The 18,106-nt window shown below is 42.9% G+C and overlaps 1 protein-coding gene across 1 annotated transcript in view; it reads left to right on the top strand.

The window, feature by feature from the left end:
- The first annotated feature begins 1,145 nt into the window (after window positions 1–1,145).
- The window catches only part of DDA1 (DET1 and DDB1 associated 1), a 29,714-nt gene continuing 12,753 nt past the window's right edge, over window positions 1,146–18,106 (top strand). The window contains exons 1-2 of the mRNA XM_043977091.1: window positions 1,146–1,212; window positions 17,997–18,077. Of these exons, the coding sequence (XP_043833026.1) occupies window positions 1,210–1,212; window positions 17,997–18,077 (84 nt within the window). The 5' untranslated portion in view covers window positions 1,146–1,209. The remainder of the gene's footprint in view (window positions 1,213–17,996; window positions 18,078–18,106) is intronic.

The following is an 18,106-nucleotide window of genomic DNA, read 5'->3' as shown; positions in this document are numbered from 1 at the left end:
TTCCCCAAAAGGCTCTATTTCCTATCTCTCTCTGCCTTTGTACCAGCATCTCTTCATGCCTGGAATGCAGTCCCTCCTTTCACCTTTGGACTCTTGGACTCCCTGGTTTCCTTAGCCTCAGCCCCAGTGCTGCTTTTTACAGGAGGTCTTTCTCAGCCTTCCCAAATGTTACTGTCTTTCCCTTCTAAGGTTACCTTGTAGCGATTCAGTACATGGTTCTCCTGCAGACCTATTTGTGTATATTGTCTCCTCCTTAGAATGTAAATTCCTTTTGGCCGAGATTGTTTGTCTTTGTGTCCAGGACCAGCAAGGAGGCTGCTGTCACTGCATGATGGTGTAGGTGGAGGGAAGTAAGATGAAAGGGAAGGGGGGGGGGGCTAGGTGATGAAGTATCCCCAGTGCTTGCACAGGGCTTGCCACCCCGTGAGCTTTAATAAATGGCTATACTGATTGATTCACTAAATCCAGCCAAATTGGCCTTTTTACTGTTCCTCATACTCAGGAAATCACCGCCAGCCCTTCACACTGGCGGTTGGTCTCCTTCCTAGAGTGCACTTCTCACCTCAGTCCTCCTTGCTTCATTCCAGAATGGGCTTCTGCCGCCTTCCACAGGAAGCCTTTCCTCATCCCCATTCACATCCAGTTTCTAGTTCCTACCCTTTCCCATCACCTTGTATCTATCTAGTAAATATTTTATCTTTTCTCTCCAAAAATAATGTAGTTCGTTTGAAGACAGTAACTGTTTCTGGCACAAAAGCGCGTAATAAATGCTTGTGGATTTATTGATTGATTGTTAAATTTAATTGCTATATGACACCATGCAATGAAACCTCCCCATAAGGACACGTCTCTGGTGTTTAAACTACAACTCCCATGAGTCTCAAAGGCAAGCCCCGGTCCTTCAACCCTCCCCACCTCTGCTCCTCAGTCCATTTCCGGAATCCTGCTCCCTCAAACTCCCGGGCGGGGTTTTTTGCGCCTTCAACCAAGCACGGACTGCGTTATAGGGTGGGCGGGCTCTCCATTTCAATCCAATAAGTATAGACGAGTTTAGGTATTGGCCAATGGGGATGGGTGAAACGTCCTCAAGCCTCTGGGGCGGAGTAACCCCGGACCAATCGTGTCACAGCGTCACGTTTGGGGCAGCGTCCGAGCTGGAAGTTGTCTGCGGCGGCGGTGTGGCGGCGGCTGAGGAAGAGGCAGAGGAAGATGGTAGGTTCCGCTCCCCGAACCCATTCCTGTCCCACAAAATGGCGCCCTGGCCCACGGGGACGGCTCGGACCCGTGCTCGGAGCCAGGGCAGGGCGCCGCTGAGGGCGCAGCCCCCATATCGGGGCCGGCGCTGCCACGGGTCCCTCCCCTAGCCCATTGTCGCCCCTCCCCCACCCCTCCCTCCTCCTCTCATTGTCGCCCCTCCCCCACACCCGCCCTTCTTTTACACCCCACCCCTCCCCCTTACTTTCCCGTTTCCCTTCCCCTTTGTCACTCCGTCCTCCTTTCCCCCCATTTCATTCACACCCCATTGTCGCTGGCCCCCTCCGCCCTCCCTTCATTGTCGCCCCTATTCCCTTCCTTCTCTGGTCTCCCCCCAACTCCACACTCGACATTCCCTCCATTGTCCTCTTTACTCTCCCTTCCCCCAACATTCCTCTCCCCATCTTTCATCCTCTAGTCTAGACACACCTATCCCCTCCCCCACGTCCCACCTCCCCTTGGATTCTTTCTCTCCCACCTTCCTCCTCAGTCCTTTTTGTTTCCCCCCTTCCCTCGAATCCTGAACCACCTTCTCTCTCTCTGTCCCTTTGACCAGCCGCAGGAAAAGCCCATTCCCAATCCCTCCTCATGCTCATTCCTTTCCCCTTCATCTCGTTACATGCCTTCTCCCTCTTTAGAGAGATCTCAGGGCCTCTGGCTTCCTCCATTCTTGTCACTCTCCCCCTTCTACCAATAGAACCGTATCCATCTCCTGACCCCCATCTGCTGTCATTCCTCTCCGGCCCATCCTCCCCCATTCACTAGACCGGGCCCTTCCCAGACCTAATAGCCTCATCAGTTTATAAGCTTCTCTTCCCAATCCCCTCCCGATCTCCCTCATCTTAACTCCCCCCCCTCCGCTCCTTCCGATTCTTTCCCTTTACTGTCTCTCCCATTTTGTTGAGAGGCAGCATGGCATAGTGGGTAGAATAATGGACTTGAATACGGAAAGATCTAGGCTATCCTGCTCATACAAAATTAGCTTTGCGACTACCTTGAGATAAATCGTTTATTTCACTCAGTTTTCCTCTTCTGTAAATTGAAAGTATAATAGCAGCATCCCTGGCCCATTTCACAGCATTGTATCAAACGATGTATATGTAGTATTTATATGTGCATATATATGTATGTATGGGGAGTATATCTATATATACCTATATACCCACACAGTGCTTTGAAACCTCCAAGTGCTACAAAAATGTGAGCTATTCTTATTGTTCATCTCCTTTTCCACCCCCACTCTCTCCCCAACCCCTAACATTACTATTTCAGTGCCTGGAAGTTGTCCCCCCCCCCCCAAGCTTTTTCTGGATCCTGTATTTCATCCCTTTGACCTCTTCGTGAAATACTTTTTTTTCCCTTTTCTTTCTGCTGCTGAGTCTTTCCCTATGAGGATACCAAATGAGGTTGCCTCTTCCACTCCAAGTTGCCCACTGGGGCACTTCCTCGCCAGCTTCAGTGTTCATACCAGACTCATTTGTGCCCCCTCCCCTTCTGTCATATCCAAAGGGCAGTCCCTTTGCTTCTTCCCTTAGGGGGAAAAGGGGGCTTCAGTCCCTGTCCTGTTTCTAGGATTTGCAACTCTTTGGGCAAGTGATTTCCCCTCTCCAGACTTGAATTTCCTCATCTGTAAAATGAAGGTGTTGGCCTAGATGACTTCTAAGGTCTCTTTTACAGCTCATGTGTCTTACAGTCTGCCTTGACCCCTTTCTCCCCCTCGCACACACATATAACCGATACCCTTAGAATCTATAGGGAAGGGCGGTGTCTCATTTTTGTTATTGTGCTTGGTTGTGGCTACATTTCTGTTGGGGGTGGGGGCTAGGGGTGTCAAACAGCCGAATCTACAGTTGGGCCCTCTCTGTTGAGCAGCTTAACTTGGACCTTTTAGCTCCCCTGAAGCTCAGTGTGAAAGAAAAGTGACCTGTTTCTAGCCCTTTCTCTCTGAACTACACTGCCATCTTTCTGTTCCACTTGGTCTCTGCTGCTGCTGCTGCTGTTGCTATGTTCAGTACAACTTAACAGACATTTCAGCCACTTTTGGGAGCAGATCACTTGAATGATTTCCAAGCTGGAGGGAAAGAGGGAAGGGTGTCCCTTGATGCCAGTGAATGAAGAGGCCCATTCCCTCCAATGTCCCTGTTTACCATTTTCTGCTCCCTGCCACCGCCTTACTCTTCTGCTTGTTGCTTTGGGGCGGGGCCTGGGGAGAGAGTTGGGTGGGTGGTGAGTACTTCATGCTTAGGGTATGACTCCCCGATGCTTGCCCTTTGGAGCACTGTGAGTAATGCATTTCTACACAGTCTCCGTGTCTCTGGCTTCCCAGCTACAGACAGTTGGCGCTCAATGGTTGAGGCATCAAATTTTTCTCCCATGTAGCCTTGTTTTCAGGTCACCTAATGTCAGTATTATTGAAATCCTGCCTTCTCTGACACTCTTGCCACCCTTTAATGGTTTGTGTTGTGCTGGGGGTAAAGGACTGCCTACTGTTCTTTGATAAATGTCATTGGGCTTATGAGAGTGTAATACTAGTACCTCTTATTTCATTTGTAGAATTATTGATGCCAGTGGTTTTCCAGGTGTGGCCCAGGGGTCTCCCTAGGGTTACCTAAGACCTGTTCAGGGGAATCATTGAGATCAGAAGCTATTTTTATAATCTTACTAATGTCTTAGCTATAACAGGCATAAATAAAAATCTCTTTGAGGTCTTCAATAATTGTTGAGTGTAGAGGGTCCCGAGACAGGAAAGGTTGAGAACCACTGATCTAGAACATAGCAGGGAGCATAATGTAGTAGTAGTTTGAGATTTGAAATGGGATGGTATACTGATTAGCCTTCATCTAAGGAGGCTTTGGCCTCAGAATTATTCTTGGCTAGATCATATATTCCCCCAGGTAATAGGGCTTGAGAGAATATCAGCTGTAGTTCCAGCCTTTTCTCCAGCGACTTTTTTTTTGGGGTGAGGCAATATGGGGTTAAGTGACTTGCCCAGGGTCACGCAGCTAGAAGGTGTCGAGTGTCTCAGGCCGGATTTGAACTCAGGTCCTCCTGAATCCAGGGCTGTTGCTTTATTCACGTGCTCTACCTACCTGCCCCAGTGACTTTGAATGAACTCTTTTTATCATAGAGGATCTTGAATTTCTGCTTTGGAGGCATAGACCATGTGCTCCAGAAGTATGGAAGGCGACACCCTAACTTTTCCAAAGGGCCATGTTTCAGCTTTTTGCTTTGCCATTCAGGATTCACCATTTGTTCTCAGCCAGATGTTGCTTTTAACCATACAGAAAAACTCATTATCCCCCAAACATGATGCATGTTTTGTTGTTGTTGTTGCTGAGTCATTTTTCAGTCCCATCCAACTCTTGGTGACCCCATTTGGGGTTTTCTTGGCAAAGATACTAGAGTAGTTTACCATTTCCTCCTCCAGCTCATTTTACAGGTGAGGAAACTGAGGCAGACAAGGTTATGAGACTTTACCAGGATCACACAACTAGTAAGTATCTGAAGCTAGATTTGAACTCAGGAAGTTGAGTCTTCCTGACTTGAGGCCCAGCACTCTGTCAGTAGAGTGCTTAGCTGCCAGTGTCTCATATGTTCCTGCCTTAATTCAGAGTGATTGAACAAGCCTTGATGAAACACCTGCTACGTGGAGTGCTACCTGATGCTGGGCATGTAAAGATAAAATAAGCCATTAGCCTTCCTCTTAACCCCACCATTTAACAAGCATTTGTTGAGCACCTATTATGGGCGAGGTTATCTGTTCTCTACAGTTAGTAAGATACAGTCTCTGCCTTTGTGACGGTAGCACAGTGTGGAAGAAGACAGGCTGTCCTGGGAATCTTAACTCTTGGTGGGTCCTGCCTTTGCAGCTAACACGCTGTTGGGTCTTAAACAGATCAGTCAGCTCCCTTTGTACATTGAGAGGGTTGGACTAGACGATCACTTGGTCTTCTAACTAAGAGGTTTGCTTCTAAATGAACACATCATGCTCAGCTCAAATGCTGTCTCTTGCATGAAGGCTTCCAGATAGCTCCCTACTTTTTTTTTTTTAGCGGGGCAATGAGGGTTAAGTGACTTGCCCAGGGCCACACAGCTAGTCAGTGCCAAGTGTCTGAGGCTGGATTTGAATTCAAGACCTTCTGAATCCAGGGCGGGTGCTCTATCCACTGCGCCACCTAACTGCCCCCAGATATCTCTCTACTTTAAGGAGCTAGTATTTTATTGTTGTAGCTGCTATTCCCTATACTAATGCAGATCTCATCCCCCTCTACTCAATCATAATTTTCTGTAGTCAGAAAAATTAATCACTAGGTAAGAAATCTTTGGGTGATGAGTCCCTCCAAACTTAGCTCTGCTAATGCTAAGACCAATAGCTCCATAACATAAGTTTTGTTGCTAGGACTCGTATTCAGGTCTTTCTAGCTAGCTTGTAGAACCTGCCAATCAATCATCTTTGCATTCACCAGGCCCTTGGAATACAAAGAAATGAAATAGTCCCTGTCTTTGTTTTTTGTTTTTTTTTTAAGGCAGTTGTGGTTAAATGACTTGCCCAGGGTCACACAGCTAGTAAGTATTAAGTGTCTGAGGCCAAATTTGAACTCAGGTCCTCCTGAATCCAGGGCTGGTGCTTTATCCACTGCACCACCTAGCCTCCCTAGTCCCTGTCTTTGAAAAGACTAGATTGGCTTGGGGGAGAGAACATGTAAACATAATCATCTACACAATAATTGCTATAAGGTAATTTTTTTGGTGGAGTGAAGTACTAGCAATTGGGATGATGATGTTGGAAGTCATGCTTTTGCTGAACTCTGAAATAGGCATCCTAAGAGGCAGAGTGTGCAAAGGCATGGAGGTGGGAAATGGAATGTGAGTAATAAGGCCACTTTGTTTAGACCAAGAGTATTTAAAGTGAAGTAATATAGTTTTTACTTTTAAAAATAATTTATTTATTAACAAAAAAAATTTTTTTGTATGAGGCAATTGGGGTTAAGTGACTTGCCCAGGGTCACACAGCTAGTAAGTGTCAAGTGTCTGAGGCTGGATTTGAACTCAGGTCCTTCTGAATCCAGGCCAGTGCTCTATCCACTGTGACCACCTAGCTGCCCCAATTTATTTATTTATTTTTTTAGCATTCTTTCTTCTTAAATGTTGAGTTCCAATTCTCTCCAGCCCTTTCCCTTACCCATTGAGAAGACAAGCAATATGATATCCATTATACATGTGAAGTCATGTGTACTTCCTTACTAGTCATGTTGCAAAAAAACCAAAAAAAACCCCAAGAAAAATAAGGTCTTTCTCAGATGATTACTATTAATATATTGCAGTTATTATATACAATATTCTCCTGGTTTTGTTTACTTTGTATCAGGTCTCATAATCATCCCAGGTTTTCCTGAAATCATCCTTTTTCATAATTTCTTATAGCACAATAGTATTCCATCACAGTCATATACCATAACTTGCTCAACCATTCTCCAGTTGATGGGTATCCTCTTGATTTTCAGTTCTTTGCCACCACAAAAAGAACTGCTATAAATATTTTGTATACATAGATCCTTTTTAAAAAAATCTCTGGGATACAGACCTAGTAGTGGTATTGCTAGGTCCAAAGGTATGCACAGTTTTATAGCTCTCTGAGTATAGTTCCAAATTGTTCTCCAGAATGATTCAACTAGTTTACCATTCCACAGTCTTTTATGCGATTCTACTCACAACTCTTATAAACAGTGCATTAGTGTGTTATTTTTTCCACATACCCTGCCAGCATTTGTCATTTTCCTTTTCTATCATGTTAGCCACTCTGAGGTGTGAAGTGGTAACTCAGAGTTGTTTAAATTTACATTTCTTTATTAGCGATTTAGAGAATTTTTTCATATGATAGATAATTTTGATTTCTTCTTCTGAAAACTGCATTGACCATCAATTGGAGAATGGCTCTTATTTTTCTAAATTTGGTTCAGCTCCCTATATATTTGAGAAATTAGGCCTTTATCAGAGAAACTTAATAGAAAAAATTTTCTCCAGTTTTTCTGCTGTGCCTAATTTTGGCTGCATTGATTTTGTTTGTGTAAAAAAAGTAATCAAAATCATTCCTTTTACCTCTCATGATCCTTTCTATCTCTGTTTGGTTATAAACTCTTAACTTATCGACAGATCTGAGAAGTAATTTTTTTCCTTGTTCCAAAGGAGACTAAGAGTAATATTAATATGGCTATAAGGGAAAGTTAGAGCTAAGTTGGAAATGACTTTAAATGCCAAACAACAGAGCTTGAATTTGGTCCTAGAAGAACAGGGAGGTTTTGTAGTTTACTGAGCAAGAAGAATGACATAGTATAGAAATATAAGTTTGGCAGCTTTGGAGAAGGGAGAGACTTGAAATAGGAAGACCATTAGGAGAAAGTTAAGCTGTGGGCCACATAGCCTTTGGATCACCACAGTGCCATGATGAGACCTGGGAGGAAATCTTTATTGGAAATCATTAAGACTGCATTTTTCCCCATGTCTGCTTATTTGTATCTGTATCATTCTTTCTGCTCCAGGATTATTTAGGATAGGGACCATATCTTAATTATTGTTGTAGCTCCCCTATTTTCTAGTGTAATTCTCTGAACATAGTTATGTACTTCAATGTTGAGTATGTGAATGAAAATAAAGCAGTTTTTTTTATCTTAAAAGTATTTTGTTATTTTCTAGTTACATGTAGAGATAACTTTCAACACTTGTTTTTATTTCTAGTTCCAAATTTTTCTCCCTCCTTCCTTCTCCCCAAGATAGCAAACACTCTGATATAGGTTATATATGTACAATCACATAAACATATTTCTGCATTAGTCATGTTGTGAAAGAAGAATCAGAAACAAAAGGGAAAAAAAACCTCAAAAAAGAAAAAAAAAGTAGAAATAGTATGATTCAATCTGCATCTAGATTCCACAGTTCTTTTTTTCTGGATGTGGAGAGCATTTTCCATCATGAGTCCTTTGGAATTATCTTGGACCATTTGTATTTAAAGCAGAGATTCTTAGCCTGGGATCCATTAATTTTTTTGATACTTTGCATTGGTTGCCTTTGTAATACTATGTATTTTATTTCATGCACTGAAAAACATTATTGGGGGGGCAGGGCAATGAGGGTTAAGTGACTTGCCCAGGGTCACACAGCTAAGTAAGTGTCAAGTGTCTGAGGTGGTAATTTGAACTCAGGTCCTTCCTGAATCCAGGGCCGGTGCTTTATCCACTGTGCCACCTAGCTTGCCTTCTGAAAAACATTATTCTTAAAAAAGATCTATTTATAAGAAAAAAAAGTGGGGTGGGGAAACCTGGTTCAGTAAAAGTAACCAACATTTAAAAAAATTAAAAAGAAAAGACCTATAGATTTCACTCAGACTGCCAAAGGAGTCCATGACCCCAAAATGTTATATGTATATGTATAGTATACATATGAATATGTATATACATGTACATATACACGCATACAGACACATATATGAGAGAGTAATTTTTATTTTCGGTCTGAAAATATTCTTTTTTCCTCATTCCGCTTATGCCAGGGAGTGAGGTAATTAAAAAAAATTAAGTGAAATGTTATTGCTAGCTTTTGTTTTTTATATCACTAAAATTTTTCCAAATATCTCTCATTCCCACTTCTAGAGAACCATCCCATGTAATAAATAATATTTTTCAAAGAAAAAGAGGAATGAGACAAACCCAGCAAAACCAATCAATACATCAAAAAAGTCTGAAAATACATGCAATGTACCACATCCATGCGTCTCACACCTCTGTAAAGGTGTGGGGTGGAGATGTCTTCTCTCTCTTTTTTTTTTTTGTGAGGCAATTGGGGTTAAGTGACTTGCCCAGGGACACACAGCCAGTGTCAATTGTCTGAAACTAGATTTGAACTCAGGTCTGACTCCAGGGCCGGTGCTCTATCCACAATGCAACCTAGCTGCCCCTTCTCATATCTTTTTTTTGGAGCTATGTTTGTTCTTTGTGATTTTGCAGTATCTGCTTGATTTTTTTTTTGGTGATTTTCCCCATTTATGTTATAGTCATTGTATATGTTGTTTTCTTGACTCTGTTTATTTCATTCTGTGTCAATTATTTTTCCATGCTTTTCTATCTTCACTATAGTCATTGTTTCTTACAGCACAGTAATATTCTATTACATTCATGTACCATAATTTGTTTAGCCACTCCCCAATTGATGGGCATCTACTTAGTTTCCATTCTTTGCTATCACAAAAAATGCTGCTACAAATATTTTGGTGTATGTGGAGACTTTCTTATCTTGGCTTCTCTGGGTCATGTCTAGTAGTAGATTCTACTGGGTCAGGGTGACATTTTAGTCACCTTATCTGCATAATTCCAAATTGCTTTTCAGAATGATAATGTAATAATTAAACTACTTCACCAAAAATGCATTGTGTGCCTATCTTTCCACAATCCTTCATCCTGACTGTTCTGAATGGAATGATTTTAGCAGCAGTGTGAGAAAAAGCAGGCTGTTGTCCTTTGTGCTAGAAGAAACCATATTACTAGTACCAAAGTGGAATTGCAGATAGCAGCCTTTGAAAAACTATACTGTCCTTTCTTGGATTTAAGTTTAGAAACAGATGATTTTGTTGTTGTCTTGGCTCCATCAAGACAGCATTATGTCTTGGAAGTTTGGTCAGCTGTGGTTTTCTGCTTTAAGCAAGATAACAGGAATCAAAGATTCCCTGCTTCCTGTTAAGGCCACTGAACTCTTGCTATCTCATTGAGGCCTGTGATATCTAGATTATGTTTTCAGGCTGGGAATTCTTGTCTTCTAGGACAGGCAAAGGCTGTTTCTGCAACAAAGCCTAATGTATTTCCATGTGAGAGAAGGTATGACAGTTGTGAGAAATTGATTTATCACAGCTATCCTTCTGGATCCAGAGGATCAGATCTGGGTCTCTTGCCCTTGTGATCATTTGTGGTATATAGAATTACAGACTCCCCGAATTGGAAGACCTAATTGTACTTGAACAGGAATCTCTTCCATAGCTTCCCCAACAAGTTGTCATCCCTCCTATATCTAAAGAACTCCAGTGATGGGAAGGAAACCCACTACCTTTCAAGGTAACCCATTTCACTTGAAACTGCTGTCATTAGGAAGTTTATCTGTAACATGGTGCTGAAATCTGCCTCAGGAACTTCCTACGTATTACTCTATTGCAGACAGCTAGATTCAGTAAAACCTTTTATTAAGTGGCTACTATATGCAGCACCTATGCTTAGCTCTGGGGAAGATAGAGAGGAAGACATGGTTCTTGTTCTTAGGAGCTCACAATACGCACACACATGCATACATACGTACATAATTTTTTTTTTTTTTTGCGGGGCAATGAGGATTAATTAAGTGTCAAGTGTCTGAGGTTAGATTTGAACTCAGGTCCTCCTGAATCCAGGGCCAGTGCTTTATCCACTGCGCCACCTAGCTGCCCCTTCATACATACATACATACATACACCCATTACCTGTAATGCAGAACAAAACGTGATATGAGAGAGAGATTGTTTTATGAAGTCCAAGGGAGAGAGGGGTGATTTCCAATTTGGGGGATAAGGAAAAATTCATGGAGTAGCAAGGCCTTGAAGGTTGGGCAGAATTCCAAAAGGTTCTGAGTTTAGAGATGTAGAAGGGAGAGCATTACAGGTAAAGGAAACAGCATGAGCAAAGGCGCAGAGATGAGAGAACAGGATTTTTTGGAGAAGGACATGTAGGGGGCATCCTGGGTATTGTAGTTTTGCTGTGGTGTGGCTCATAGAGGAGAGGACAAAGGGTGAGGTTCTGCCCAGGTGTTCTCCCCATTTCTGAGAGGCAGATCAGGTCAGAAAACATTTAACAAATGTCTGCTTCATGACCAGCACTGTGCTAAGGACTGGTTTTATACAAAGGCGAAAGGCAGTCCTTGCTTTCAAGGAGCTCCCGGTCTAATGGGGAGGCAGCATGTAAACTGCTGTGTACAAACAAACACCCCATGCAACACAGATTGGAGGGACTCTCATTGGGAAGATGCTAGGATTGAGGGGGACCAGGGAAACCTTCTGGATAGTATTCAGCATTTTTTTTTTTTTCCGGTAAGGCAATTGGGGTTAAGTGACGTGCCCACGGTCACACAGCTAGTAAGTGTTAAGTGTCTGAGGCCGGATTTGAACTCAGGTACTCCTGAATCCAGGGCCGGTGCTTTATCCACTGCACCACCTAGCTGCCCCTAGCATTTTTTTTGGTAAGATTTTGAGTCCAATTTTTTTCCTCCCCTCCTTCCTTCCCTAAGTCAGCAAGCAATCTGATATAGGTTATATAGTACAGTCATGTTGTGAAAGAAGAATCAGATGTAATGGAATATTATTGTGCTATAAGAAATGACAAACAGGATGATTTCAGAAAGGCTTGGAAAGACTTGTGTGAGCTGATGTATAATGAAACGAGGAGTGAGCAAACAGAATTATTGTTTGAAGAACTGTGAATGACTTAACTCTTCTCAGCAACATAGTGATCCAAGGCAATCCCAAAGGACTGATGATGAAACATACTATCCACCTCCAAAGAAAGAACTGATATTGACTGAACACAGACCAAAGCATGCTATTTTTCACTTTCCTTCATTTTTTTCTTTTATTCAAGTCTTATGCAAAATGACTAATATGGTAATATTTTACATAATTGCAAATGTATAATCTACATCTGCTTACCTCCTCAGGGAGGAAGGAGGGATAGAATTTGGAACTCAAAACTTTAAATAAAAATGTTTATTAAAAAAAGAAAGAGAGAAGAATCAGAACAAAAGGGAAAAAACACAAGAAAGAAAAAAATGAAAATAGTGTACTGCTATCTGCATTCAGACTCTCTAGTTCTTTTCCTGGATGTGGAGAGCATTTTCGATCATGAGTCTTTTGGAATTGTCTCGGATCGTTGTATTGCTGAGAACTAAGTCCATCATAGTTTATTATTGCAGTGTTGTTGTTATGGTATACAATGTTTTCCTGGTTCTGCTCACTTCACTCAGCATCAGTTCATATAAGTCTTTACAGATTTTTCTGAAATCAGCCTGCTCATCATTTCTTATAGCATAATAGTATTTCATTCCATTCATATACCACAACTTCTTCAGCCATTTCCCAATGATGGGCATTCCATCAATTTTCAATTCTTTGCCACCCCAAAAAGAGCTGCTGTAGGTATTTTTGTACATGATGGTTCTTTTCTCCTTTTTATGATCTCTTTGGAATATAGATCTGGTAGTGGTATTGCTGGATCAAGGGTATGCACAGTTTTATAGTCCTGTAAGCATTTCCAAATTGCTTTCCTAAATGGTTGTATCATTTCACAACTCCACTAACAATGCATTAGTGTTCTAGTTTTCCCACACCTCATATTAGCCAATTTGATAGGTATGAGGTGGGTATCTCAGAGTTGTTTAATTTGCATTTCTCTAATCAATAGTGATTTAAAGCATTTTGGGGAAAGGCTTCTTATAGAATGTAGGCTTTTGGCTAGGACTTGAAGGAAGCTAGGGAGAGCATTCCAGGCTTAGAAGATAGCTACTGGAAAATGTGTGGATTTGGAAAGGAGTATCAGGTGATGGAGTATAGTGTGGAAAAAATGGTAAGGAGGCTAGTAACATTGGATTGTAGAGTGTGTGGAGAGGAGTTTTTCTTAGAAGAGGTCAGGTTATAAAGGGCTTTAAAAGCCACATAAAAAGGGGGCAGCTAGGTGGCTCAGTGGATGAAGCACTGGCCCTGGATTCAGGAGGACCTAAGTTCAAAACTGGCCTCAGACACTTGACACTTACTGGCTGTGTGACCCTGGGCAAGTCACTTAACCCTCATTGCCCTGCCCCCCCCCCCCCCAAAAAAAAGCCACATAAAAGTATTTATTTTTGCTCCTGGACCTAATAGGGACCCACTGGAGTTTATTGAATGGGGGTGGGGGTAGGGTGGCATTTATAGGTGAATAGGATGATGAAAGAAAAGTGCTTGTGTTTAATTTTTGGTTAAGAAATACGGTTCTTCTTGCTATATCCCCTGAAACTTCTGCCTCCCTCCATTGATTAGAGTAGACCTTTTTCAACTTCGATGTTACTGAGTTTCTGATATAGCTACCAGTGGTTTTTGTAGGAGCCCTGCCTGAGAGTGACTTTTTCAAAATTTGATTATGTAAAACATTACCACATTAGTCATTTTGTACAAGGAAGCTTGAATAAAGGAAAAAAATGAAAGTGAAAACTAACATGCTTCAGTCTGTGTTCCATCAATATCAGTTCTTTCTTTGGAGGTTGATAGTATGTTTCACTAGTCCTTTGGGATTGTCTTGGATCATTGTATTATTGAGAATAGTCAGGTCATTCACAGTTCCTCATCAAACAATATTGCTGTCTACTGAGAGCAACTCTTAATTACACGATGATAATCTCTTTGCTGAATGCCAGACACCCACCTCAACCACTCAGCCATCCAGCATGACTTACCCTTTTGAGTCATTTCACAAGAAGGTCCAAACTAGAATCCATTTCTGTGGAGGGTATGGTGAGAGAGGTTAATTTTTTTTTCTGAGAGCCACCAAGACAGTCACCACTATTTCACTGTATTTGAGATGTGGCAGCCGACTGTGTGACCCTGGGCAAGTCACTGCCCCCCCCCCATATCTAACTCATGAGGAGGTATCTTTTGTTGTTGTTGTTGTTGTTGAGGCAGTTGGGGTTAAGTGACTTGTCCAGAGTCACACAGATAGTAAGTGTCAAAGGTCTGAGGTCGAATTTGAACTCAGGTCCTCCTGAATCCAGGGCCAGTGCTCTCTCTACCCGCGCCACCTAGCTGGCCCCAATGAGGAGGTATCTTACACATAGTAGGTGTTTAAACAATACTTATACCATTGAAATAGGTTGAATAAGCCCTTCAGCCTCCTTCCTGTGCCTGTTATTCCTGGCTTTTGTGCTGGAAGAGCTATAATAATTGTAATGAGAAAAGCACCAGATTAGACTCTTCCACATAAAACTGGGACTTTAGGTAAGTAATTTTACCTCCCTGGGTCTCAGTTTGTTCATTTTTATTTATTTATTTATTTATTTTTTGCGGGGCTATGGGGATTAAGTAACTTGCCCAGGGTCACACAGCTAGTGTCAAGTGTCTGAGGCCGTATTTGAACTCAGGTCCTCCTGAGTCCAGGGCTGGTGCTTTATCCACTGTGCCACCTAGCTGCCCCCCTGTTCATATTTTTTAAAAGGGATAATGATACTTGTTCCATCTGTCTCCTAGAATTTTTGTGAGGGTCAAGAAAGATTATATATGCAAAGTGTTTTCTAACCAAAAAGAGCTACAGAAACGTGACTATTTATTGTTACCAAGATCCTCTGCTCCTGGAGCCTGTTGTTCTTGGCTTTGTATACAGAAGCCTGGTTTTCCCTCTCAGACTTGATGCCTCATTTCCAATACAGATGGTGGGATTTAACTGAACGTACCAGCCTAATGGAGTTCCTGCTGTTGTTGTGAGTAAGCATCTGAGCTCCAGACCTCTCATACTTGTTCTGGAACAAGGCCCATTTAAGCCAATGCTAGGAAGCACTGGTGGTGTTGGAAATGTTTAATGGAAAATGTTTCCCCTAACAGGCCCTGTGTTGTAGGCTTTGCTGAACTCCCACTGGCAGCCCTGCCTTGTGGACACCATGGTGAGGGAACTTGGCTCTTTCTACCTTAAAGGACCTTGTGTCATGAGAATGCAAAGACCCAAATAATAGTCCCAACCCTGCCACTCACTGACTCTGTGATCCTGAACAAATCACTTCCTCCTTTTTGGGTCTCCCTTTTACCATCTCGAGGATGGTGGAGTGGAAAGAACACTGGCCTGATAATCAGGAGGCCTAGATTCTAGGCCTTTCTCCAACACTTTGTGACCCCAGGTTAGGCAGGTCACCATATCTCTCTTATCCCCATCTCTAAAATGGGCATAATAATATATATATATTTTTGGTGGGGCAATGAGGGTTAAGTGACTTGCCTAGGGTCACACAGTTAGTGTCAAGTGTCTGAGGCCAGATTTGAACTCAGGTCCTCCTGAATCTGGATTCTGGATCAGTGCTTTATCCACTGTGCCACCTAGCTGCCCCCAATAGTACTTGCTCTTACCCTGTGTCACAGGAAGGTGATGGTGAGGAAAATGTGCTGTAAACCTCATCTTTAAATACATACATACAATTTTTTTTTTTAGCAGGGCAGTGAGGGTTAAGTGACTTGCCCAGGGTCACACAGCTAGTACGTGTCAAGTGTCTGAGGCTGGATCTGAACTCAGGTCCTCCTGAATTCAGGCCCGGTGCTCTATTCACTGTGCCACCTAGCTTCCCCTAAATACATACATACATACACACATATGTATACATGTACATGTATACATACATACACTCTTAAATGGTCTGTAAGGCCCCTTCATTTCTCTGTCTCTCATTTGTAGCTTAAGCTAAATGATGAACCAGCTAGCTTTCTTAGTAGTCACTTGAGACCTGCTTTGCCCTGTCCTGAGAGCAGCTGAATTTTTGGTACAAAGGAAAGAGTTTTAGCCGTGAGCCAAAGAACCAGGTTTCAGACCCCAGCTCTGCTCTTTACAGAGAGGGGAAGTGATTTACCTGTGGCCACAAAGGTGGTATGTATGTTCTGTTATTATCTCCTCTTTGCATTGAGGAAACTGAGAAGAAAATAGCCACCGCTAGTAAATTTGAGGCCTACAGGATATAAATTCAAGTTTTCCTGGCTCCAAATGCAGCTTTCCATCCACTATGCAACTTGGTTGCTCCTGGTAGTAGTGGATGGAGTAAGCTAAAAGAAAACAGAAAACCTAAGTGTCTTATTAGAGTAGTGGCAGAGCTGAAATGAGAACTTGGCTCTTGCATCTCTGCCTGTTTTGCAAAGGACCAGTTCTGTGTTTGTCCACAGTGCGTCCACTGAACAACATGGAGGAGATAGTGGTTTGTCCCGTATGATTGGACGCTGATCAGAGACCATTCAGTTGCATGTATCTTGGTCTCTCCTTTTCTCCCAAGCTATCTTCTCTAAGGATAATCTGTAACTGGTCAGCAAGGATGATGTCTGCTCCCTCTCCTTGGCTACTCTTTGACTTATCTCTCTCACAACCTCCTTTGGAAGCTAAAATTCTTAGAACAGGAAACTTTTTCCTTTCTTCTTAAAAAGGTGAGGGAATAGGGGCAGCTAGGTGGCACAGTAGATAGAGCACCGGCCCTGGAGTCAGGAGTACCTGAGTTCAAATCCAGCCTCAGACACTTAACACTTACTAGCTGTGTGACCCTGGGCAAGTCACTTAACCCCAATTGCCTCACTTAAAAAAAAAAAAAAGGTGAGGGAATAAAATTTCCAGTTGTTTTTGGGAGCTAGGGAAAGCAGTTGCAGAAGACTGTTTCAACCATGTAACCTCTGTCAATAGTTCCTGTTGATAAGAGCAGTGGTTAGGTAGGTAACTCCCGGCATAGAAAGGGGTAATTCCTAAAAGCCTATGATACAGATCTAGAAGAGACCTTGGAGATCAGCTAATCAAAATGTTAAAGGCCCGGAGAAACTGACTTGTCCAGGGTCACTTAAGGAGTCAGGAACAGAGCCAGGATTTGAACACAGGTCTTGTGCCCTGTACTTTTTCTCAGGACTTTCACCAAATGCTGTTCAGTCTGTGCCAACAGAGGCAGGCTTTGTGTATAGGCCTGGTGACCACCAATATGTCTGTTGTCAGAGGATTAATTTAAGTAATAGTTAAGTGCGGGGAGGCTCATCACTAGGTCAACATTTACTTTAGCCACGGCAACTTAGGAAACTCTTAAAGCAGTCTGCTTTTTTTGGGAGGGGCACTTTCTTTTCAGGGGGCTTCTTCAAATGATCCAAGTATGGATGGGCATTGTTCCCAATGGTGCTTACAGGCCACACACAGTGTGGTCTTTGCTCCCACTGTGGGACTTGGGCAGCCTGAGGACTGCCAATGAGCTTAGCACACCTCATCCTGGGGTATAAACAGAGGGAGAATTGAAATAATAACATTTCTGTAGCACCTTTCAAAATACTTTGTTTGCTGTCATCCTGTGAGGCAGGCAGTACAAGTATTATTCCCAGTTTATAGTCCTGAGAGGTAAACTGATGAGTGGTAATTAGGCCTTGTACCTCGGGCTTAGGATTTCACTCCTACACTCTTTCTAATAGGAAAGGAGAAGGGAGAGGGAAGAAAGGGGGCAGAAAAAGATGGGGATGAGAAGAAAAGAAGAGGGCCCTGGATTGAGATCAGGGGAGAGAGGACCGTGAACAGTCTTTTTAGCTGCTGCTTGCCCTGCTGGCTCTGGCCTTTTCCCACCTCTAAATTCTCCATGGTGATCTCAGATCCCCTAACTATAAATCCTGTTCTTGGTGCAAATGACTTTTTTTTGCTCAGGGTGGGAGGAAAGAATAGTCGATGGGAAGGTCACGGAATGGCCTTTGTGGGTCTGCTCTCATGGAAAGATTCTAAGCCAAAAAGGAAGGGTCCTGGCTGCTGGGGAGGGATGGAATCATCACAGTTCTCACCCACGCCAAAGGGCAGCATTGGATCTTCATCTGCATGAGCCCTGCTGGGGGAACTAACCCATCCTGAGGCCCTGGAGGTCACCCTCTGCTCAGCTTGGGCAACTCTCCGTTTGCTGGCCACTCTGTCCGTTGCCGCTTCCTGATGCTACAGGATCTCTTCTTGTGTCTTTTTCAGGCAGATTTTTTGAAAGGATTACCCGTCTACAACAAAAGCAATTTTAGTAGATTTCATGCTGATTCTGTGTGCAAAGCCTCGGTGAGTAGAACTTTGAAGGGTGGGGTAGT

This window comes from Dromiciops gliroides, chromosome 1, assembly GCF_019393635.1.
Source record: "Dromiciops gliroides isolate mDroGli1 chromosome 1, mDroGli1.pri, whole genome shotgun sequence".
NCBI classification, from domain to species: Eukaryota; Metazoa; Chordata; class Mammalia; order Microbiotheria; family Microbiotheriidae; genus Dromiciops; species Dromiciops gliroides.
The sequence above is the reverse complement of the archived record's forward strand: the minus strand, read 5'-3'. Positions and strand labels throughout refer to the sequence as shown.